This window comes from Bufo bufo, chromosome 2 (assembly GCF_905171765.1).
Source record: "Bufo bufo chromosome 2, aBufBuf1.1, whole genome shotgun sequence".
NCBI lineage: Eukaryota > Metazoa > Chordata > Amphibia > Anura > Bufonidae > Bufo > Bufo bufo.
This window is the reverse complement of record NC_053390.1, coordinates 736,915,930-736,940,276: the sequence shown is the minus strand read 5'-3', so window position 1 is coordinate 736,940,276 and position 24,347 is coordinate 736,915,930. Positions and strand designations below refer to the sequence as shown.

At 44.1% G+C, this 24,347-nt stretch overlaps 1 protein-coding gene across 1 annotated transcript in view; it reads right to left on the bottom strand.

Annotated features, from left to right (window-relative positions):
* The window catches only part of BEND4 (BEN domain containing 4), a 140,131-nt gene that overhangs the window by 6,104 nt on the left and 109,680 nt on the right, over positions 1-24,347 (bottom strand). Inside the window, exon 4 of the mRNA XM_040418925.1 lies at positions 14,010-14,250. Coding sequence (XP_040274859.1) covers positions 14,010-14,250 — 241 coding nt within the window. The remainder of the gene's footprint in view (positions 1-14,009; positions 14,251-24,347) is intronic.

The following is a 24,347-nucleotide window of genomic DNA, read 5'->3' as shown; positions in this document are numbered from 1 at the left end:
AGGAAGTAGGGGACAGATGGAGTGCAAAAATAATGCAAAATCAGACTACAGGGATTGTTTGTTGTCTGTTACCATGGTAACATATAAACCTGTATAGGAGCTGCTGATATTTAGTTAAGATGGTGTGCAAAGTTACTTTCATTTTTAATTTTAAGATCCATTAGAACATCATTGTTTAGGTGGTTGCCCCTTAAAAAGGTTAATTTCTTCTTCTTAAAATTAAAATTAGTGTCATTCTCAACGCCAATAACAGTGTGGGATGCTGATGGAAAAAAACTTTTTTTCTACTCTTGGACAACCTTTTTTAATGTTTTGAAGACTGAAGGCCCTGGGGCAATAAGGCCTTCCACTGTGGATGGCACTGCTATGGGACGATCTGAGACCTAAGGTATTTAGTTCAGCACAGTATTAACACAACACCATGTCCCTCTTTTGGCATTGATGTTAACCTTTGATGAGATGCAGGTGTCACCATTGATGGTGAGACCGCAGAAGAAAACATCTGAGAAACTCTGCTATGTAGGAACCAAGAGATGTTTGAAGCATCTGATGTGAGAAAATGTAAATGTGTTGTATAAAAGGATTATTTTTTGTCCTTGTAAACAGAGTTAGGTGGCCTATCCCGTATGCCTCCATACCAAGGACACCTCTACCTTCATAGGGAACATAAATTCTGCTATATTCATTATGAATGTAAGGATAGACTTATCTGTGCAAAAAGGACCAAAGGGAGATTCCATCATTTATTATATATGTAGTGCAGAGGTAACAACTGCACCCAGGCTGAGGTACCTGACGGCATACTTACCACCACTACAGTTGGTAAATTTGGGGCATGTAAGCCCAGCTCCTGGAATGCCATACCTGCCCAGGACTGCCCACTTAGGTGCAGGACTGTTTGCCAACTATGGTATGTCTGAAAGGAGGCCAAAGACCTTTTTGTCACAGAAGAAGACATTGGTATTATAAATGGTGCTGTACATGGCATGGCATATCCAAGTATACACTTTTACAGTATATGGCTTTCACAAGACGCGAGATCCATAGACGGTTACATTTTAGTATCCTCGTTTTTGGAGTGCTTGGAAAATGAGTATGAAGTATAGATTAGAGCGCTATCATATTAATTAAACAGGAACTACTACCTCTGTATAATACCACCATTTGCCTGACAAGGAGATGGGTCTCCTATTCTGCGTTACTAGTTTATACTTTATAATCTCCACTGCTTTAATTCATATAGCTGTAACATCTGGCCGGGCTTTAAATAATGATCAAAAGAGACATCTGCTAATCTGTATTTATGGAATGATATGATTTGTCTGAATGTTCATTGACTGCAGTTTGTATTTTAATTAATGGTCTTGGAGCTGGTCCTTTCGTCTAGCAAATGGATATTAAAAAGAGTCATTCAAATCAGAGCATGTAAAAAATGTTCTGAACAAAAGCCCTATTAAAACGGAGATAAAATAGAAATGTGCAAACAGCTCATCTTCAGCGTTGTATATGATGCTCCAAAGCAACAATACAACAGACCCAGCAAAGGTTTTGTAGATTCACAGTGGGATTCCACATTTTTTGCATTTTTCCCCATATACAATGGATATAAAAAGTCTACACACCCCTGTTAAAATGTCAGTTTTCTTTGATGTCAAAAAATTATAAATCATTTCACGACTTTTTCCACCTTTAAAGAGGACCTTTCAACAGAGGAAAGCCTCTAAACTAACTATACAGAGGTGTAGAGCGGTGCCCAGGGATCCCCCTGCACTTACTGTTATCCCCGGGCGCCGCTCCGTTCGCCCGGTATAGCCTCCGGTATGTAAGTAGTTAGGCTCCACCCACTTGATCCTGCCGGCGTCTTCTTCTCCTATGCTGTAGCGCTGGCCAATGGTAGCGCTCAGCTCATAGCCTGGCTATGAGCTGAGCGCTGCCATTGGCCAGCGCTACAGCATAGGAGAAGAAGACACCGGCAGGATCAAGTGGGTGGAGCCTAACTACTTACATACCGGAGGCTATACCGGGCGAACGGAGCGGCGCCCGGGGATAACAGTAAGTGCAGGGGGATCCCTGGGCGCCGCTCTACACCTCTGTATAGTTAGTTTAGAGGCTTTCCTCTGGTGAAAGGTCCTCTTTAATGTGACCTTTAAATCGTACAACTCAATTGAAAAACAAACTGAAATCTTTTAGGTAGAGGGAAGAAAAAATATAAAAATAAAATAATATGGTTGCATAAGTGTGCACACCCTTAAACTAATACTCAGTCTTTTTGGGTATGAGTCTATCAGCATGGCACATTTTGACTCGGCAAGATTTGCCCACTCTTCTTTGCAAAAACACTCCAAATCTGTCAGATTGCGAGGGCATCTCCTGTGCTCAGCCCTCCTCAGATCACCCCACAGATTTTCAATCGGATTCAGGTCTGGGCTCTGGCTGGGCCATTCCCAAACTTTAATCTTCTTCTGGTGAATCCATTCCTTTGTTGATTTGGATGTATGCTTTGGGTCGTTGTCATGCTGAAAGATGAAGTTCCTCTTCATGTTCAACTTTCTAGCAGAAGCCTGAAGGTTTTGTGCCAATATTGACTGGTATTTGGAACTGTTCATAATTTCCACTAGCTTAACTAAGGCCCCAGTTCCAGCTGAAGAAGAACAGCCCTAAAGCATGATGCTGCCACCACCATGCTTCACTGTGGGTATGGTGTTCTTTTGGTGATGTGCAGTGTTGTTTTTGTGCCAAACATATCTTTTGGAATTATGGCCAAAAAGTTCAACCTTGGTTTCATCAGACCATAACACCTTTTTCCACATGCTTTTGGGAGACTTCAGATGTGTTTTTGCAAATTGTAGCCTGGCTTGGATGTTTTTCTTCGTAAGAAAAGGCTTTCGTCTTGCCACTCTACCCCATAGCCCAGACATATGAAGAATACGGGAGATTGTTGTCACATGTACCACACAACCAGTACTTGCCAGATATTCCTGCAGCTCCTTTAATGTTGCTGTAGGCCTCTCGGTAGCCTCCCAGACCAGTTTTCTTCTCGTCTTTTCATCAATTTTGGAGGGACGTCCAGTTCTTGGTAATGTCACTATGTTGTGACATATTTTCTCCACTTGATTAAGACTGTCTTCACTGTGTTCCATGGTATATCTAATGCCTTGGAAATTCTTTTGTACCCTTCTCCTGACTGATACCTTTTAACAATAAGATCCCTCTGATGCTTTGGAAGCTCTCTGTGGCTTTTGCTGTGGGATGCGACTAAGAAAATTTCAGGAAAGACCAACTAGAGCAGCTGAACTTTATTTGGGGTTAATCAGAGGCACTTTAAATGATGGCAGGTGTATGCTGACTCCTATTTAACAGGATTTTGAATGCGATTGCTTAAAGGGTTTCTATCACTTCGTATCACATATTTAGGTGTCAGACACTAGCGATCCGCTAGTGTCTGCTCTAACAAACCATCCTAATATGATAGGTTTTGGGGCAGCCGTTTCGCTAAAATAAGAAGTTATATCTATATGCTAATGAGCCTCTAGGTGTTATGGGGGCGTCATTAGCACCTAGAGGCTCCGTCTACCTTCATAAACTGTCGCCGCCCAGCGCGTCCCTCCAGCCCGCCCATCTCCTGCTGAATGCGATCCTCTCCGGTCGAGTCTCTGTTCGGCTCATGCACAGTGAATATCTGACCGCTTCCCTGCTCAGACATCTCCACTGCGCCTGCGCGATGACATCATAGTGCTCCGAGGAACAGGCGCAGTGGAGATGTCTGTGCAGGGAAGCGGTCAGACATTCACTGCGCATGCGCCGAACAGAGACGCGCACGGAGAGGATCGCATTCAGCAGGAGATGGGCGGGCTGGAGGGACGCGCTGGGCGGCGACAGTTTATGAAGGTAGACGGAGCCTCTAGGTGCTAATGACACCCCCATAGCACCTAGAGGCTCATTAGCATATAGATATAAGTTCTTATTTTAGCGAAACGGCTGCCCCAAAACCTATCATATTAGGATGGTTTGTTAGAGCAGACACTAGCGGATCGCTAGTGTCTGACACCTAAATATGTGATACGAAGTGATAGAAACCCTTTAATTCTGAACACAGCTACATCCCCAGTTATAAGAGGGTGTGGACACTTATGCAACCACATTATTTTAGTTTTTTTATATTTCTTCCCTCCACCTAAAAGATTTCAGTTTGTTTTTCAATTGAGTGGTACAGTTTATAGGTCACATTAAAGGTGGTAAAAGTTCTGAAATGATTTATCTTTGTCTCATTTTTTTACAGCACAAAAACCTGACATTTTAACAGGGGTGTGTAGACTTTTTATATCCACTGTAGATGCTGTTTTCTCCATTCATATATATAGCAGATTCCAAAATTCTGCTGGTTGCTATGGGAAACAGACAAGTGTGTAGCCTCAATTTCTTGTCAGACATGTGACCTAACAGCTGAGATGGGCTCCCAAAATTCTCCAATGTCTGGAAACAGGAAACCAGCAGACTTCCTAAAAACATTTCTCAAGCCAAAAATGAAAACATGATACTACCCCAATGTTCACTGTATTAGTAGAGCGCTAATTCCTGTCAGCCATTTTAGCTACCAACTCAGTCTACTGTCCAGGCTCATGCATAGTTGCCAACCGTTTTAAATTCACAGGGACTGTCCCCAATTTTCAGAGATGGTGCCTGCAAATTACGGCTGTCCCTGGGTGGAAAATGGGTGGGGCTTATGTAAAGTCCACCCACAAATGGCCAATCCCGCACAGGTTTTGGGGGGTGACTCTAGGATAGACCTATTTGTCCCGAATTTACCAACTGCAAAATGTCCTACAACCACCTCTCTCCCTAGTCCCAATTACTGTGAGACCCACATTCCCATGACCTCCCAAGAGGCCTGGAGGCTGCCTCCATAGAGGTCAGGGCTGTATGCAGTTTATATATAGTCCATTCTAGTCATCACTACATATACAGATCCATACTTCCCAACTTTGAAAAAATATAAAGAGGGACAACACCAGTGACACATGTAATGGTGTTTTATTTTTTGCATTAAGCTACGTCCAACCCTTTCCATGCACACCCAACCCTGCCCGCTCCCCTTTGTGTCCCTACACAGTAATGCTGCCCCTTTGTGCTCCCACACAGTAAGGATGCCTCCTTAGTGCCCCCTTCTCAACAGTGATGTCCCTTAGAGCCCCCACACAGTAAAAGCGTTCCCAGAAATTAATGATGCCCCCTTAGTGCCCCTCACACAGTATGATGCCCTTTAGTGGCCGGACACCATCGGATTCGGAAGCCTGTATCAACTGGCCTGGGCTGGGGGTTAACCTCCATTCAAGTGAACGGAGCTTAGCCGCGCCCAGGCCAGTGATACTAGTCGTGACGTCAGTGGGCCTGCGGCAAACAGCAAGAAGGCTTCTCAAACAGCTGATCGGCGGGGGTCCCGGGTGTCGGTCAAACTGTAGAACCCCTTTAATGCTCCCAACATAGTATGATGCTCCCTTAGTGCTTCTACGTGCAGTATTGCTCCTTAGAGCCCTCACAGTAAAAGTGCCCCCAGACATTAATGATGCTTTCTTACTGCCCCTCACACAGTATGATGCCATTAGTGCCCTGACACAGTATGATGGCCCTTTATTTTGTTTTTCAGCATAGTATGATGCCCAGTTTGTGTCTCACCCCATGCAGTACTATGCCTGCTCCCAGCACATTATGTGCACCCCCACCAAGCAGTACGATGCCCCTTACTGCCTCTGAAATTAATAGTCACCTATCCCCATTCCCGTGAAAAATGGAGCTCATATATCAGTGGAGGCCTCTTCAGCCTGTGCTGTCTGCAGCTCACAGCAGGAGCAATTAAATCACTGCATTATGCCAGGCCACTGACAGTAGGGCTTACAGGGAATTGGGCACATGGAACTGACATCTCCTTGCTTCACCATCATATGCAAATGTATCTGCCTCCAAAGAAGGCAGATACAGTTGAAATCAGAACATGCTTTTCCAGGACTGTCCAGCAGAATCCAGTTGAGAGGCATCCATCTGGTAGGTCGTTTCTTGCAAATTCACATTTGGTGAACCTGCCTAAACTGTCGTCAATGCAAGACACCATAAATAGGAATGCATATCATTCAGACATCCGTGCTCAAATCCGTAAGAAGGTGGTCAGTGATGCATCCCTGAAGCTGTCCGTGAAGGATCCGTGTTGGGTCTGTGTGTCTGTTTTTTGCTGTCAGTGTGCCATCCTTGTTTCACTGACCCTGCCCAGCTGAAAAATAATTTTCAAAGCATCCCTTCCTAATGATCCATGAAACACAGTGTGACAACTTGGGGTCACTTAGCTCTCCAGGATCGCCGTCTTCTCCGCTTAGACGGTTGGTACACCTCAAGAAGCCACTCCAACACTGCAGATTTGGGTGCAAACTGGCCAGGACCAGCTTTATTGTCACTTTTACAGCAGTCCAAACAAATCATAAACATAAATCCTAGGCCGTCTGGCCACTGACTACACAGTATTTCTCCCTCTCTATCAGGATCTGGGTCTACCACACTAGCTCCCCAAAACACAACATGGTGCTCAGGGCCGTCTTTAATATTGACTGGACCCTGGGCAAGAATTTACTTGGGCCCCCTGGATCCCGCCTTCTCACACCCTAGCATGCAATCATGCCCTCCACCACAACACACACAAAAAAATATAAAAAATCCACACACCTCGTAGAGTAGTAAACTTTAATAATGATGAGTGGCCAGTAGAGGTGTTCCTTGGCAGTAATCTAAGGCAGTGTTCACATTACAAAGCTTGCAGAGACATGCTATAGCCACAAGAACTACTACGTTTAGCTGTTGTGGTTCTGGTGACTATAGTGTCCCTTAATATAGAGGGGGGGGGGGGGAAGAATCAGCACAAAAGTATCAAATAATAAAATCTAATAAAAATTAAAAAAGCACAACTTCTGGTACAAATATATAGTATTTTACAATTTTTTTTTACAATGTGCAGATAGTACTGTACTACTAACCCCTCCATCCACCCCTACATACAGGGTAATACCTCTTACATCCAGTGACGTCTTCTTTGATGTAGATGTTCTCTTTCCTCACCATCTCCTCTCAGACCTTCAGACCAGACCACCATTTTTCAGCCATTTCTCGTCTCTGTAGTTTACTACTTTTCCATCATCCTCCCATCTTCTGGACAAATCATCCTACCACCCCCAATACTGTGCCGCTGTGCTCCCCAATACTATACTGCAGAAACAGATAAACCCCCTGATAATAGTAGTACCATGCAGATAGTGCCCTTCAATAATTATTAGCACACAGTGCCATAAAATAACTGCGCCCAGCAAATAGTGCCCCTGACACTAATAGTGTAAACATAATGTCCCCCAAAAATAATTGTGGTAAGCTGATACTGTGCCAAGGTGCCCCCACAGTAATAGTGCTCCCAAAAGTCCCACCAATAGGAATAATTCTCTGCTAGAGCACACATGGTAGTAATAGTGCTCCTACAGTGCCCCCAACATGTCCCAACTGTGCCCCAGAAGTGATAATGCTCACATAGTGCCCATACTAGTAATAATGCTCCCCATAGACCCCCAGTAGTAATAAAGTAGTAATAAAGCCCATCATAATCATAGTAATAATTCTCCTTATAATGTGCCAGTGCAAAAAATACCCCCTTTTAATGCCCCCAGTTGAGCTAATGTCCCCATAGTTCCCCCATAATGTGCCAGTATAAAATACTACTATATAGTGCCCCCAGTAAATGCCCCATAGTGCTCCTCTCCCACTTCTTTCTAGTGCCCCTCATAATGTACCAGTATAAAATGCCCCATATATAATGCCCCAGTAGATGCCCTCAGTGTCCCCTATAATTTGCAAGTATAAAATAGCCCTTCTTAGGGCCCCCCATATATGAGCCCATAGTTCTCCTATCTCCCCTTCCCCATAGTACCCACTATAATGTGCCCCAGTATAGAATACCCCTATACAGAGCCCCCCATATAAAATACCCCTTCTTTGTGGCCTCAGTAAAAGCCCCCATAGTGTTCCTCTTCCCCCTTCCCCCATATAATATACCCCTTCTTTTTAGCCTCAGTAGTGCCCCCCAATAATGTGCCAGTAAGAAGTGCCCCCATAGATGCCACATAGTGCCACCCAATAATGTGCCAGTAAAAAGTGGCACCAATAATGTGCTAGTAAGAAGTGCCCCCATAGATGCCCCCACAGTGCCCCCCAATAATGTGCCAGTAAGATGTGCCCCCATAGATGCCCCTCAATCATGTGCCAGTAACAAGTGCCCCCATATATGCCCCTCAATCATGTGACAGTAGTAGTACCATATAAAAAAATTAACACTTATACTTACCTCCATCATGCTGGCAGCGATGCGATGCAGGCCTCTTCCGGCCTGTGTCCCGCGCTGTACAGCTCAGGCGGCGCGGTGACGTCCTTGCGCCGCCTGCACCGGCCTCTGATAGGCTGCAGGCCTAGTGCCTGCAGCCTATCAGAGGAACGGGGAAGGGAGACGCCTCTCCCTCCCCTGCCCCGCCGCAGCACTTCCATCTGTATCGCTGTCCTGAGGACGGTGATACAGATGACTATGGAGATAAGCGCTTCCACAATGGAAGCGCTCGTCTCACTGTGCCCTGCCGCCGCCCCCCCCCATGTCACCAGTGACCAGCAGGGCTCAAGAGGCAGCTGCCTTGGGCCCCCCTGGAGCAACTGGGCCCAGGGCAGCTGCCCCTTTTGCCCGGTGTTAAAGACGGCCCTGATGGTGCTTACCCTACACAGGGTTAGAGGGTCCCGGCTCCCACAGGCCTTAGCGCAGCCTGCTCCGTCACCAAACTGGGAGCCCTGATTGAGGAGCCCAGAACCTCCTTTAAGCCTCATGCAGACGTCCGTGGAACACAGTCCGTGAGATACCGGACTGGCATTGCAGGAGCGCACGGCGTCATTGGTTGCTATGACGCTGTGTGCTTCGTGCTGTCGCTGCTGTACAGTAATAGATCATACGAGTGTATTACTGTACTGCGGAGGTGGCACAAATCGCACGGCGTCATAGCAACCAATGACGCCGTGCGCTCCTGCAATGCCAGTCCGGTATCTCACGGACCGTGTTCCACGGACGTCTGCATGAGGCCTTACCTGAGCTCCTCAGCTGGCTGCTAATTATCTTAATTACCAGCCTAGCTGCTGCAGACAGTGGGAAAAACTACTCTCCCAGCCTTTCTTGTTCTCACCCAGCTTCCTCTGGGTGAGAGACACCATTTTAATGGCCCTCTGGCAGTTCCACTGCCACAAAAGATGCAACACGGATGGCATCTTTGTTGCATCTGTGGTTTTCACGGACCCATAGACTATAATGGGCATGATGGTTTTGTGAACACTGACAAAACAGAGCATGCACCCGTGCTAAAAACACTGACCAACGGACTGCGCTAAAATACTGATGTCATGGAGGGACAAGGGGAACGATACAGAGGGTGTTTGATGTCTTGGGAAGACCACCACAATGTTCTACTCTATTTTGTAAGAGTGGAGAAACATTTTAAAGCCTTACATGACTATAATAAGGGCTGTTTCACACGAGCGGATGCCGTGCGTGACATCCGCTGCGTGAATGACAGCCAAGACCCGATGCAGACTGCAGAAGCACGGAGCATTAACATGACTGATAATGCTCTGTGCCTCTCTGTGATCTCTTTACTACGAAATCCCAGTGACAACTTTATCTCACTGTGATTTCGTAGTAAAGAGATCACAGAGAGGCACGGAGCATTATCAATCATGTTAATGCTCCGTGCTTCTGCTGTCCTCATCGGGTCTTGGCTGTCATTCACGCAGCGGATGTCACGCACGGCATCCGCTCGTGTGAAACAGCCCTAAGTGTGACCTAAGGTGCCAAAAAATCTGTGTCTACAGCTCTTGAGATGTAAAATTTTTGTGTAAACAAGAATCTATGGAGTTATTTTATGAGAACATAGGCGTCACAAGGACATAAATAATATAAGGACAAGCCATGTAGTTGCTATTGGACCAGTGGTTGGACCCATGTCATGTGTTGGGTAGCAAGAACCTCTTTTCACAGGAAAGGCCTGTTAGCAAACGGATGGGGTACTGGCCCAAGGGTCATGGATATGGGGTGCACGGGTAAACAAACACGAGGCCCTTCTGTCCTGGGTGTCAAGACCTGACCCCAATAAGGTGGGCCTCTTTTGATCTTTTCTATAGACCCCCTCACTTCTATACATGCCACCAATTTATCAAGTAATTTATATTTACAGAGAAAAAGGGGTTTAACTGCAATAAAAAGCAGTCAGATATGGACTCCCTAATTTGTTGATGGCAAAAAACTATAGTAATGTAACAAGCATAACTGCATAACTAAATGTATAACATTGTTCCTGTAGCTCCCCTTCCCCCGCCCTTTGGGCCCCACAGTAGCAATATCTAGTTACACCCATATCTCTAAGAATGGAAGGGTACAGCACTGTGTATTACATGGCAGGAGATCAGCTATGCTACGATTAGTGGTGTCTGTCAGCAAATGATTCAACAACCAGCAGAATTATGAATGCAGCTCTGGGATATAATACAGGCAGTACAAGATAATGAGGCAATATTTTATTTTGTGTTTAAAATATATATATAAGTTGATGCTTTGGTTAGTTGTGTATATAGGATTTATATTTTCTTTTAGAGAGCAGAAGTCTAATTCGCATATTTGTAGCTTGTAACACTGTATCTATCTGGATGATTAAAAAACAGCAAATGTAGCAAGCGGTATCATTAAACAGCAGGTGCAGTATCTGCTTTACTGATCACTGTGGTTTCAGTTGCCGTTTGTGGTTTTATATGTAGTTTATCTTCAGCAATTTGAATATCCTGCAAAATGAATCATAGGCCAGCATGCTTGATATAATACGTGCCACGTATGCTGTATTAAAGGCCAATGGAAGAAGCAGCACTGCAGATCTTCAAATGATAGGAAATGGGCTTGAGAATGGTACCAAGGAGGGACTGAAACGTTGTGTGTGAACAGGGTGAATAAATTGACTAACTGAAGACTAAAGATCTCTAGGGTTCTGCTTCTTCCACTGGCGTTTGTATTACAGTCACAAGGTTTGGAGTTCAACCTTTTTTGAGTCTTCTTGAACTCTCTCCTTTATGAGAATTTTTGGCATTAGCTGTGCTGCTCCACTCCTGAGAAATTTCTGCTGATTTAAAGGGTTTGTCCAGGTTGTCCAAAAAAAAAAAAAGGGTCAGAATACCTTAAAAAAATGTAAAAAATCATACTCAACTCACCAGTCCCCCATCACTCCCCTTCTAATACCTCTACTTGTCACCCACCAGTGTTAAGTTCCTGGTCCCTCTCGACAGAGGAAACAAATAGGTGCTTGTAGGGTGGGTGAGTAGGTACAGTACAGGTGTTACCTAAATAGGATACATGAAGGCTCACAATGACCCCTTAAAACAGCTGACTGGCGGGGGTGCAGGGAGTCAGTAGCCAAGACAACTCCTTTAACCCCTTCCAGACCAGCGCCATACATGTACGCCATTGGGCAGGACTTTAAAGATGATGCCCGCTCGTCAAACCGGGCCTAATGTCTGCAAATGGCAGAAATGCTGATCATGGTGTTTTAATCCCTCAGATGACTACGGCATCTGAAGGTGCAAATACACATAAGCATGCACTTCCGGGTGTGTTTCGGCTACCCCCAGCGAGGATCGGGGAGCCAGAGTGTGTGTGCGGAAGCCTCTGTATTCCACATCGATACCAGGCTGCCCCACATTAGTTCCTATGGAGCCCCTGCCTGTGGCTGATATTAATATTAAGATACATTGATATGGATATTAATATTGATATTAATATAAGGGTTTTGTCTGGGTTCTGATAATATAGGGGTTTGGTCTGGGGTCTTATATTAGTATAGCTGTCTAGGGTCTAATATTAGTATAGGGGTTTGGTCTGGGTTCTGATAATATAGGGGTTTAGTCTGGGGTCTGACATTAATATAGGGGTTTGGTCTGGGGTCTGACATTAATATAGGGGTTTGGTCTGGGGTCTGACATTAATATAGGGGTTTGGTCTGGGGTCTGATATTAATATAGCAGTCTGGTCTGGGGTCTAATATTAGTATAGGGGTTTGGTCTGGGGTCTGATATATATTTATTTATGCCTTTTCATATGAACCATGAGCTCAAAAAAGTCAGTCCCTTTTTACTGCAGCCCGTTGGTTGAGTATCACCCAGTAAAGGATCCTCACGGGTTGACATCTCTCTACGTGTTGTTAATCATGGTGTGATCCTACAATTTGATGCAATTATTTCTGAGACTATCATCAAAGTCTACCCTTGCTCAAAGTGACTAAATACTGTACTTAAAGGGATTGTCTCAACACAAACTGACTGTAGTGGGCTACCTATGCGCTTATGAAAAAAGCAAAGTGGTAAGATTTTTTTTTAGCACAAGGGGACCACAGAGATTGGGCACCCACACAAATTTAACTTTGAAGATAGGTGTTATCTTGGCATCTTGCTGTCTAGATTTTTATTGAAAAGAACCTGTCACTTGCACTTGGCCATTATGCAGTTGGGGTTTAGCTTTCTTATGATGACCCTGTGAAACCGTCCTGTAATGGACTTACCTAGGAAAATAAATTAGAGTTAGTTTTCTAAGTAATCCCACAAGGGCCCAGATTAACATGGGCATCATTAGAAAGCTAAATGCCAGCTGTGTAATGGCATCCTGGTGGTTTAGCAGCCCAAAAGGAAATGGCAGGTTCCTCTTACGCACAGCATGAGCATTTCTCCATCATCAGTAAATGAAAGTTCTTGAATTATTTGTCTTTTGTTAGGATGTTAAACTTGCGTTGTCTTTGTCATCAACAGCTTTTTACCCAATTTCCAGTATTACTTACACATAGCTATCTGATGTACTTTATGAGCAAAACTGGCCCTACCTGAAATATGTAAACATTAGATCAAATTTGGCCTAAATTGCCTGATGGGCAGATGTTAGAAAATAAGGACAAGAGAAGAAAGACTATAGGATGTCTGGAAGTGGCGCAGTCATGTCTTCTGTCATTCAAGACCGCGTTCAGGAAAGACCGCTGCCAGCTGGAATGACAGCTTTCTAATATGTATGGCCCGACATACTACTATGGTTAGTATTCCTTTACTTCACCTTATTCTACTCTCATTGATGTAATACAGTACATAAAACCTGCTACCCATCTTCCTACAGTAAGGCTACTCCTAGGTGTTGACCAGAGCCCACTGCAAAGCCAGATAAACTTGGGACCCAGCTTATGTCTGCAGAAAATGGGTGCAGGCTCATAGTTAGCAGACCATACTGGATCACCAAAAGTGAAACAGAAGAGTAGTCAGATAGCCAGTGTCAAAATCAGGAGAGTCAGTAGAAACCAAATCATTAGACAATAGGTTATTCTGGACCCAAGACAAAGTTGGTACATGTAGGATATTTAAGTAAGAATAGGAGATGGGTATTAAGTACTGTAGGACAAAAAGGAGCCACGACACATACAAAATCACAGGCACTGCGCTAGATGTAGTGACCAGCCCTCTGACCGGACGCAGAGCCAAAGGCCTCATTGGCTCAGTGACTTGTCTTTCTGATTGGCCAACCAGCCAGGAGATGGCTGGTCAGCATGGCATCCTTCCAAGAACGGCTGTGTGACTGGCACACTTGCTGCTCATGATCTATCCCGATGTGTATTGGAAACTTTTGGTGTTTTCTAACAGATACCTTTAAAATATTATGAAGAAATGACAGAACAGAATTATTATAAAGGATAACGCTAGAACTAGAGTTTAATTAGCCAATTTGGGGTGAGTTGTACCATTTTCAAGAGAAATAGAAATATGTAAATTAAAACAGGTATAATGATAAAAACAGCACAAAAGATGAATCATATGACGTCTATAAAACAAAGTGCCAGATATGAGATGAACCAACATTTACACTGTGTGAAAAGATGCAGTACCTCTGAGACATGTAACTTTAACAGGATCCAGGGGACGTCTTTCAGGACCAGAGTCTCCTGTCTGCACTGACCTTTTCCTTTTCCCAAGGCCACATGAATATTTAAGCTCATCTGTTGTGAAAACAAATCTTATGAGGTATCGGAGGAGCCGCCTTCCATCTTTCTTGGAGGAGTTAACTGCCTCATCCCATTGCTTACTGGTTATGTATACAGGGTAGTTGTTTAATAGCTGTTTGCTGCCCTGTGGGGGTTAAAGAACATAGAAACTGTTATGTATGAATACATGTCTAACAGAACATACATTCGTAAATATTAGGGGTGCACCGAAATTCCGGCAGCCGAAAATATCGGCCGAAAATGTACCTAATCCATTTCGGCCGATATTGTTACATATCGGCCGAAAATATGGGGTGTAGGATTTGTCACCCACCATCTGCGGGCGGGCGCCGGGCGGGCGGTTTACTGCATCTTTATTTTACCTTACAATCGTGACGCTCCAGTAAGAACTCTGCAGGCAGAGCGGAGGGCGGCGTAACGTCACTTACTCACGTGACGCGCCTGCTCCGCCTCCTTCATTCATAAAGTGGGCGGAGCAGGTGCGTCACGTGAGTAAGTGACGTTACGCCGCCCTCCGCTCTGCCTGCAGAGTTCTTACTGGAGCGTCACGATTGTAAGGTAAAATAAAGATGCAGTGAGTGATGCTGTGAGCAGCAGGGCCGGGGCTGTTATGGGTAGGGGGATCGGTCTATGGCACTGCTATGGGGAGGGGGGATCTGTGCACTGCTATGGGGAGGGGGGATCTGTGCACTGTTATGGGGAAAGGGATCTGTGCACTGTTATGGGGAAAGGGATCTGTGCACTGTTATGCCCATAACAGTGCACATATCCCCCCCCCCTCCATAACAGCGCCACCCACAGATCCCCCTCTCCATAACAGAGCCACCCACAGATCCCCCTCTCCATAACAGAGCCACCCACAGATCCCCCTCTCCATAACAGAGCCACCCACAGATCCCCCTCTCCATAACAGCGCCACCCACAGATCCCCCTCTCCATAACAGCGCCACCCACAGATCCCCCTCTCCATAACAGCGCCACCCACAGATCCCCCTCTCCATAACAGCGCCACCCACAGATACCCCTCTCCATAACAGCGCCACCCACAGATACCCCTCTCCATAACAGCGCCACCCACAGATCCCCCTCTCCATAACAGTGCCAACCACAGATCCCCCTCTCCATAACAGCGCCACCCACAGAACCACCCTCTCCATAACAGCGCCACCCACAGATCCCCCTCTCCATAACAGCGCCACCCACAGATCCCCCTCTCTATAACAGAGCCACCCACAGATCCCCCTCTCCATAACAGCGCCACCCACAGATCCCTCTCTCCATAACAGCGCCACCCACAGATCCCCCTCTCCATAACAGCGCCAATCATTAAAAAAAAAGTATTTTAAAAGTATTTGGGCAAAAAGGCAGTTTCGGTTTCGGTTTTCGGTCAAGGGCATCCTGAATTTTCGGTTTCGGACCAGAATTTTCATTTCGGTGCACCCCTAGTAAATATATAACTTAATTACACATGGTGTCCACTCAAAGTCAGCATGTCAACCTGTGGCTCCCAGCATGTCTTGGCAGCCAAACTATTCACAAGCCAACCTATTCATGTTGTGTCATCATTAGCCCATGCCTTTTATTAAAGGGGATGTCCTAGGGTTTAAGATTGAAAGAAGTTGCAACATGCTAACATGTATTGCACGTGATCACTGAGGCCACTGATTGGCTGCAGCAGTTACATGGATATACAGCAAGCCATTGCTGCAGTTAAAGTAAACAAATACTGATGGGTAAGACTGGAGCATTGGGGCTGGACCGGCGGGAGATATAACTGGTGAGTAATGTTCACTTTGTTGTTTTAGAAGATTTCCTACAAGTACTTTCAATTCTTATACTCTTAGACAACCCCTTTAAAGGGGCTGTCTGGTTTCAAGAGGAAACCGCACAACCCCTGAGATCCACCTGAAGGAAAGAACAGGTAAGTACATACCTAAGAGATTCGGTGCCACACCGGTTTTCCTGGATGTGCTTTAGTTACCTGGTTGCAGTGGTGATGTCACGTCGACAACAAGTGACCGATGCAATCACTGGCCTCAGAGGTGCACCCGACTGACTGTCTACAGCGGTCATGTGTTGCATCAACGTTGCATCTGGGTACATGTAACCTAGCTAGGAGAACCGGAGCAGCAGTAAGGGGATCTTTTAAGTAATTACTTACCTGTTCTTTATTTCCGGCGGATCCTGGGGTGGTCCAATTTCCTCCTGAAACCAGACAACCCCTCTACGACTTCACAATATTATCTGCAGAAAGATTTTCTGATCTTTTCTCGACTATAGCCTGTGAATTATTATCCACCCCATTCAATCAATAACAAAGTACTGAATCTGTCAGCTAACATTTTCCTAGACATTTGCCCAAATCTGATCTTTTCTCATCTGCAGAACGTGTGCAGAACCACATATACTATGATAGTTGTGTTAAAATGGCGGTGTTAGGGTAACTGAGGGATAGTGCCAAATAATTACAAGAGAATTTGCTGGAAGTTAAAGACAATGCTCACATTAATGCTTTCAAACATTTTACATTAATCATATATATCACAAGATAAATACACATCAATACAATTCAAGATAAAAATATAGCAAGATAAAAAAAGTCAATGAGTGAGAGAGAGAACATTCAATGCTCGTGTATTATGACCTCTCATAGATAGATAGATCGATAGATCGATAGATATGAGACACATACAATACATTCAGAAAGTCTTCAGGCCCTTTCACTTTTTTTATATTTTGTTATGTTGCGGCCTTGTGCTAAATAAAAAAAAAAGTTACAATTTTCCCTCCACCATTCTGCACTCAGTACCCCATAATGAGAAAGTGAAAACAGAATGTTTAAAATGTTTGCTAATTTATTGAAAAAGAAAAACTTAAATCTTGCATTGACATAAACATTCAGACCCTTTACTCAGTACTTGAAGAACCTTGCATAAGGTGAAACCTTGGCCCAGTCAGAGGTGCACAGCACTCTGGATCAGGTTTTCATTAAGAATATCTCTGTACTTTGCTCTATTCAGCTTTCCCCCAACCCTGACCTGTCTCCCTGTCCCAGCCGCTGAGAAACACCCCCACAGCATGATGGTGCCAACCCCATGCTTCACTGTACAGTTGGTATTAGGTAGGTGATGAGCAGTGCCTGGTTTCCAGACATGACATTTAGAACTGGGGCCAAAAAGTTCAATCTTGGTTTCATCAGACCAGAGAACCTTGTTTTTCATAGTCCTTTAGGTGCCTTTTTACAAACTCAAAGTGGGCTTTCATGTGTCTTTTATTGAGTTGTCTTCTGGCTAATTTGCCATAAAGCAGAGATTGGCAGAATGCCACAGTGATGGTTGACCTTCTGGACGTTTCCCCAATCTGCACACAGGGTCTTTGGAGACCAGCCAGAGAGACCATTGGGTTCTCGGTCACCTTTCTCACCAAGACCCTTCTTTCCCGATTACTTAGTTTTGTGGGGGCAGCAAGCTCTATGAAGGAATCTGGTTGTTCCAAACGTCTTCTATTAAAGAATTAGGGAGGCCACTGTGTTCTTGGGAACATTTAAAGCAGCAGAACTTTTTGTACCCTTCGTCTGTGCCTACACACAATCCTGTCTCTGAGCTCTACAGGCTCTTCTTTCCTCTCATGGCTTGGTTTTTTGCTGGACAGAGGTGTGTCCTTCCAATGCATGTCCAATCAAGGTGTAGAAACATCTGAAAGACGATGAAGAGAAACGGGAGCCCTCCAGAGCTAAACTTCAAGTGTCATAGCAAAGGGTCTGAACACTTCCATATGTCCATGCAAAATGTTACTTTTTAATTTTAATAAATGAATAAAAAAAAATTATAATTCTGTTTTCACTTTCTCATTATGGGGTACTGAGTGCAGAATGATGGGGGAAAATCTTCATTTTAATTTTTTTTGCACAATGAGCAAAATAACAAAAAAGTGAAAAAGTGAAAGGGTCTGAAGACTTTCCAAAAGCATTGAAGAGAGAGATAGATAGATATTTGATAGATACCCAGATAATCTATAATTAAAACTTATACAATCTGCCATTGTGTGTAGTTTCCTTCCTACGCTGAAGACACTTGTATAGATCCGCACACTATTCCTTTCTCATGCCTGATTACATGAACCATTGCCTCACAACACAATGTTGGCACCAGCCCTGATTGCAACGCACAAAGAAATGTAGTCAAGTCATTCCCTGAAAAACACAAGCACGCTTTACCCTGACAATAAAACATGCTCTGAAATGAACAAGTAATTGCTCATTCTAAGGGCTGACACTTTTAAATTACATTTGCATTTTCCATAACCAGACCCAATGAGGTATAATGAACACCTCTGAGAAAGCAGTTATTTATAATTTGCACTTTAGCAGGTAGGAGCAAAAGTGTCAATGATCCAGTGACTGAGAACATCATTTAAATATAACCCGTAACCTTCCTCTTCCTCTATTAACATGTCAGCTGCCCGGGACGTGTCTGATGAAGGAGTCGTCCTCATGACGGGTGACAGTATACTGTACAGATGATGCTTTTGCAGCTTCAGGTCCCTAAATTACCATTAAGTAGTGGAAAATGAGCTGCTCAATCTAATGGGGGAATAAAAAACAAACAGCTCAAACCCATAAACCTGCAGCATTAACCAAGCCTGATGTAAAGGCAAAGAATATGCCTTCCAGTTTACAGTATTAAGTAAATGTCACCATCTCGAGCTGCAATCCTACTCACTCATAATTTACATGAGCAGTAAAATTCCAGGGCTAACTGGAAGCATTGGGACTAATTAGTGGAATTTGTATGACCCACATATCATTTATACAGGCCATGTGTCGATAATACAGATCGTCAGTTGTTTATTATACGGACATCCTCACTACTAAAGGGCTATTTCCATCTTAAATAGTGATCGCAAGAATATGCTATCACTTTATGATATTCAGCCGTCCTGTCACAAAGGGTTAACTTTTTCTAGCTGTATGCTGTATCCTACTTTCACTTTGTAAAGGTCATGTGATGACACTTATCTCTAAATTACTAAAAGGTCATAAACACTTATTTAAAGGCTATGTGCACCTTCAAAGGCAATTTTTTTTTTATGGTTGCATTTTACTTATTTTGGGCTAAGAATCATTTTTTTCAATTGGTCTTTATTAAACATATTGAGAGGTTATGTCACAAAGGGTTAACTGTTTGTCTAGCTGTCTGAAACATACTTTTTACTTTCACTATCTCTAGATTACTAAGAGGTCATAAATAGGGATGAGCTAACTTGTGTTTTACAAGTTCGAGTTCGGAGTCGGGTTTTATTGCAATTCCGATATGGATTCCGTTACCACGGGTAGTAATAATCTCTGTGCTTCATATGTCCTAGGTGATGTAGCACTGGGAGAGTCCTTTATAGAGAAGGATTTGGGTGTCCTTGTGGATGGTAGATTAAATTACAGCACACAATGTCAATCAGCTGCTTCTAAGGCCACCAGGATATTGTCATGCACTAAACGAGGCATGGACTCGCGGGGCAGGGATGTAATACTACCACTTTACAAAGAGTTGGTGCGGCCTCATCTGGTATACGCAGTCCAGTTCTGGGCACCAGTACATAGAAAGGATGCACTGCAGCTGGAAAAAGTACAGAGGAGAGCGACTAGACTGATAAGGGGAATGGAGGGTCTTAGTTATGAGGAAAGATTAAAAAAATTGAATTTATTTAGTCTTGAGAAGAGATGTCTAAGGGGGACATGATTAACCTGTACAAGTATATAAATGGGCCATACAAAAAATAAGGCGAAAAGCTGTTCCATGTAAAATGTGCTCAAAAGACAAGGGGGCACTGCCTCCGACTGAAGAAGAAAAAGTTCAGTCTCCAGAAGCGTCAAAGCTTCTTTACTGTAAGAACTGTGAATCTGTGGAATAGACTTTCTCAGGACGTGGTCACAGCAGGAACAGTGGACGGTTTCAAAAAGGGTTTACACGAATTCTTAAAAGTAAAAAACATTACTGCTTATGAAAACGTGTAGAAATCTGAGTCTCACTTCCTTTTGGGATTCGCGTCCCCACCTATCTCTTGGTTGAACTTGATGGACGTATGTCTTTTTTCAACCGTATTAACTATGTAACTATGTAAACAGATGTCAATCAACTGTTAATTGCATCACAATTATAGGTACATAAAATCTGCTGTGATGTATATTACATCCACTTTATGTATATTACAACAATTAGCAACACATGATCACGTCACACAATAACCTGGCATTAAACATTACAGTTATTAGGATTAAGGTGTTGTGTTAATTTGCCAAGATAATTAGCACATATGTTAATGAATTCCACTAATGGCATATATACAGTATAATATAACATATATAGCGAATATATGTAAGGTAAAAATACACATTAAAATTTTATACAAGTATAAATGTTAAAACGTAATTTCTATAATTGGTGATGTTAAATAGTAAAATATTTAATCAGGCAATTCAGAAAAAGATGTATCAATGAGCCAGTAAAGGGAATGCAGCACCATCTGCAAATATATATTAACTGTCCCGGCAGGCTGTTCCGGCAGAGTTCATCGTATCCGGCAAACCCAGAAACTACCTTTTTTCTGCTAGAGCCCATTGACTGTAATGGAGCCTGGCGGTGCTCCGGCAGTTTCTGGCTATGCCGGATACAACAGACTAGGGCTAGTGTGAAGCTAGTTTAAGGGTTTATCAGACTTACATCGTAACTAAAAATTTCTCCAATGTGCTAAATAATATCCTATACTCACCAGTTAATCCCTTGCCGTTTCTAGTGTTGCCGCTCCGATCCTCCCCATCAGCATCTGATTACATGAGTGCTCAAGAGTTCAGTAATTTGCTGTAGTGGTCACATATATGTGTATATGGCTATGTCACCACTGCAGCCCTATAAACTCAGATGAGAGGGGAGGATCAGAGCTAGAAACGGCAGGGGATTAACTTTTGATTTATCTTTTTTTATCACATTAAGTGGTATTGGGGAAAATTTTAAGTCAGACAAATCAATCTTCTATATATATAAAGAAAGACGTATATACATGTGTGTGTCTGTATATATGTATGTATGTATTTTCCGCGATCACTCAAAAACTCAACCATCGATTTCAACGAAACTTTTCATACACATCACTTGCTACCTGGAAATAAATCTTGTGGGGGGGTCATACGCCTCTAAACATCAGCTGCATGGAGTTTGTATGCTCCAACTGTTTTTGCTACATACATATTGCTCTGTAACTCAAAAACTCATCGATCAATTTCTACTAAACTTGGTACACATATCACTTACTATCTGGGAAAGAATACTGTGGAGGTAACATGCCGGTACACAATGAGTTTCTGTCTGTCCCAACGTCTGTCTGTCTGTTCTTTATGCGCGACCAAACGACTGGACCGATCTTCACCAAATTTGGAACACAGGTACATCAGGTCTCCGGGAAGGTGTCACCGCCACTTCTGTGAGAAGGTCTAACAGATGTCCTTCTCTACCTCTTGCATGATGTTCTTTGTTTTGGTTTCACTTTCTCATCTCATTTTCTTCTCCTAGGTGTCACCTATTTAGACTAATCCTCTCTCCTTTATATTCCCTCCCATACTGCCTCACTATGCGATTTATACTACTTCCTGGATTGAAGTGGTCACTGCTGGAGTCTTCTGCTGCTGCTTGTTCAGATAAGTCCTTTCATGTATTGTGTTTCCTTGCTGGCTTGATTCTAGGTGACCCTGACTCCCTCCGTATGAAGTGCAGGGAGCCGGTGGTCGTGTCCCCTCACTATTATAGGATTTTCAGGTGTCACAAAGTCTTAGGTACGGGGGCATACAATCATCTACCTTTGAGACCCTTGTATGTGCTTAGCAGTCAGGGTGAGCTCCTAGGGTTTTATAGGGGTCACCTATATGCTCCTTATTTTGGGATCAAGCCAGTCGGACGTTTATTCATAACTTCCAGCTATCTGCAACTTCATCCGTGACAGAAGGTTTTAGACCAAGTCTCAGCTCTTTAGGACATACCGTTCCTGAGATATTCCCAAAAAATGACCTGCATTAGCCAATAGAAGCCAGCAAGTCTTTCTCTTCATATGCCAACTGCTATACACATGGCCACATGTCCCTTATCAGCCAATAGAAGCTCGCAGGCCCTCCACATACACACAGTTTTACTCCAGGTTTCTGTAACAACCCAGCCATTTTTCTTCACTGCTGTAGGTCAGCTTTAGGCTAGGGCTACACGACGACATGTGTCGCGCGACACATAGGGCACAACTACACTGCTACATGTGTCGTGCGACACTGATGTTGCACCAATGTCGTGTGACAATTTTTATAATGATGGTTTATGGTGTTGCACTGCGACATGCTGCGACTGGATTGGATGGATTTTTTGCGACTGTCATGTTGCAGTCGCAGCATGTCACATGTCGCAGTGCGACACCATAGCCTATCATTATAAAAATTGTTGAGACAAAATGTCACGCGACACATGTCGTCGTGTAGCCCTAGCATTAAAGTGTCAGGGTGCTGTGGAGTTCACTGATAAAGGGGGCATGCACTGTGGAGGTCACTGTTAAAGATGCGTTGACTGTGGATGTTACTGTTAAGGGGGCAGGCTGCTGTGGAGGTCACTATTAAAGGGGCAACTGCTGTGGAGGTCACTGTTAAGGAAGCAGGGTACTGTGAGGTCACTGTTAAGGGAGCGGGGTACTGTGGAGGTCACTGTTAAGGGGGCGGGCCCCTGAAGATGTCACTGTCAAGGGAGTGGGGTGCTGTGAAACTCACTGTTAAAGGGGCGGGCTGCTGTTAAGGTCAAAGTTAAGGGGATAGGCTGCTGTGGAGGTCCCATTTTAAGGATGCGGGGCACTGTGAAGGGGGGGTCAGTGTTAAGGGGTGGGGGACTGTGGAGTTCACTGTTAAAGGGGCGGGGTGCTGTAGATATGGGGGATACTGTCGATATCTTTTAACAACACACAAACATTAAATGAAATAGATGAAATATACCCGTGCAAAGCCGGGTCCTTCTGCTAGTTAAACAATAAATTTGCAGTCATTTGGGAAGCACTGGGAGAGAAATTTACTGTAGTGCTTCCGTGGTGTTTCAGTCCGTGCCTCCGCACCGCAAAAAATAAAACATGTTCTATTTTTTTTGCGGTGCAGACGGATCACGGACCCATTCAAGTTGAATGGGTCTCGATCCGTCCCAGCCGCCACACGGACGTTGCCCGTGCATTGGGGACGCAATGCATGGAATGGCTGTACAATGGCCGTGTGCATAAGGCCTAAGGTTCATTGTCCTGAGTGGGGCTGTATTCACACAGTGATAATCCACCTCAACCAGTGATTGCGTCAGCAGGCAATACAAGCCATTAGGTGTATTTCCAGACCAGGACCAGAAAGCACAGAGCAGAAGGTGTCAGTGTTGGTGAGTGATTTAAAAAAAAAAAAAATTTTTAAACCATTATGATCCAGTTTTTAAATAAAATTATTCCCTTGGAAAACCCCTTTAAAGGGGTTGTCCGGGTTCAGAGCTCAACCCAGACATAACCCCTTCTTCCCTCATTCAGCATGAATGAGTAGAACAGGGATGGCCAACCTGTGGCTCTCTAGCTGTTGCAAAACTACAACTCCCAGCATGCCCAGACTGCCTACAACTATCAGCCTACAGCAAGGCATGGTGGGAATTGTAGTTTTACAACAGCTGGAGAGCCGCAGGTTGGGCAGCCCTGGAGTAGATAATTTCCCCTTTCCCTGCAGTGAATCGCTCAGGGCAAGGGCTTTTTCTTTAGATCCGGTGACATACTGGTTCTCCCTATGGCTATGCTAAGTGGAGACTTCCACCTAGCAGTGATCCCAGTGACAGCATCGGCACTAATGGGCAGTCTTTAGCGCTGCCCTAGACTGTAAAAGCAGGCTAGGGCAGTGCTATAAATCACACATTAGTGCCAGTGACATCACCGGGATCAATGCTAGGCCGAAGCCTCTGCCTAGCAGTGAGAATGCAAACAAAACAGCCCTTGTCTTGCGCGATTCAGTGCAAGGCAAGGGGGAGCATCAGAGCATGAAATGCTCCACTTATTCATGCTGAATGAGTGAAGAAGGGGTTATGTCCAGGTTCAGCTCTGAACAACTTTAAACAATTGTACATTAAAGACAAGATACACCGTTGGGTCACATTATTAGGACCACTTCCTACTTTCGATGTCAGCAGTGTG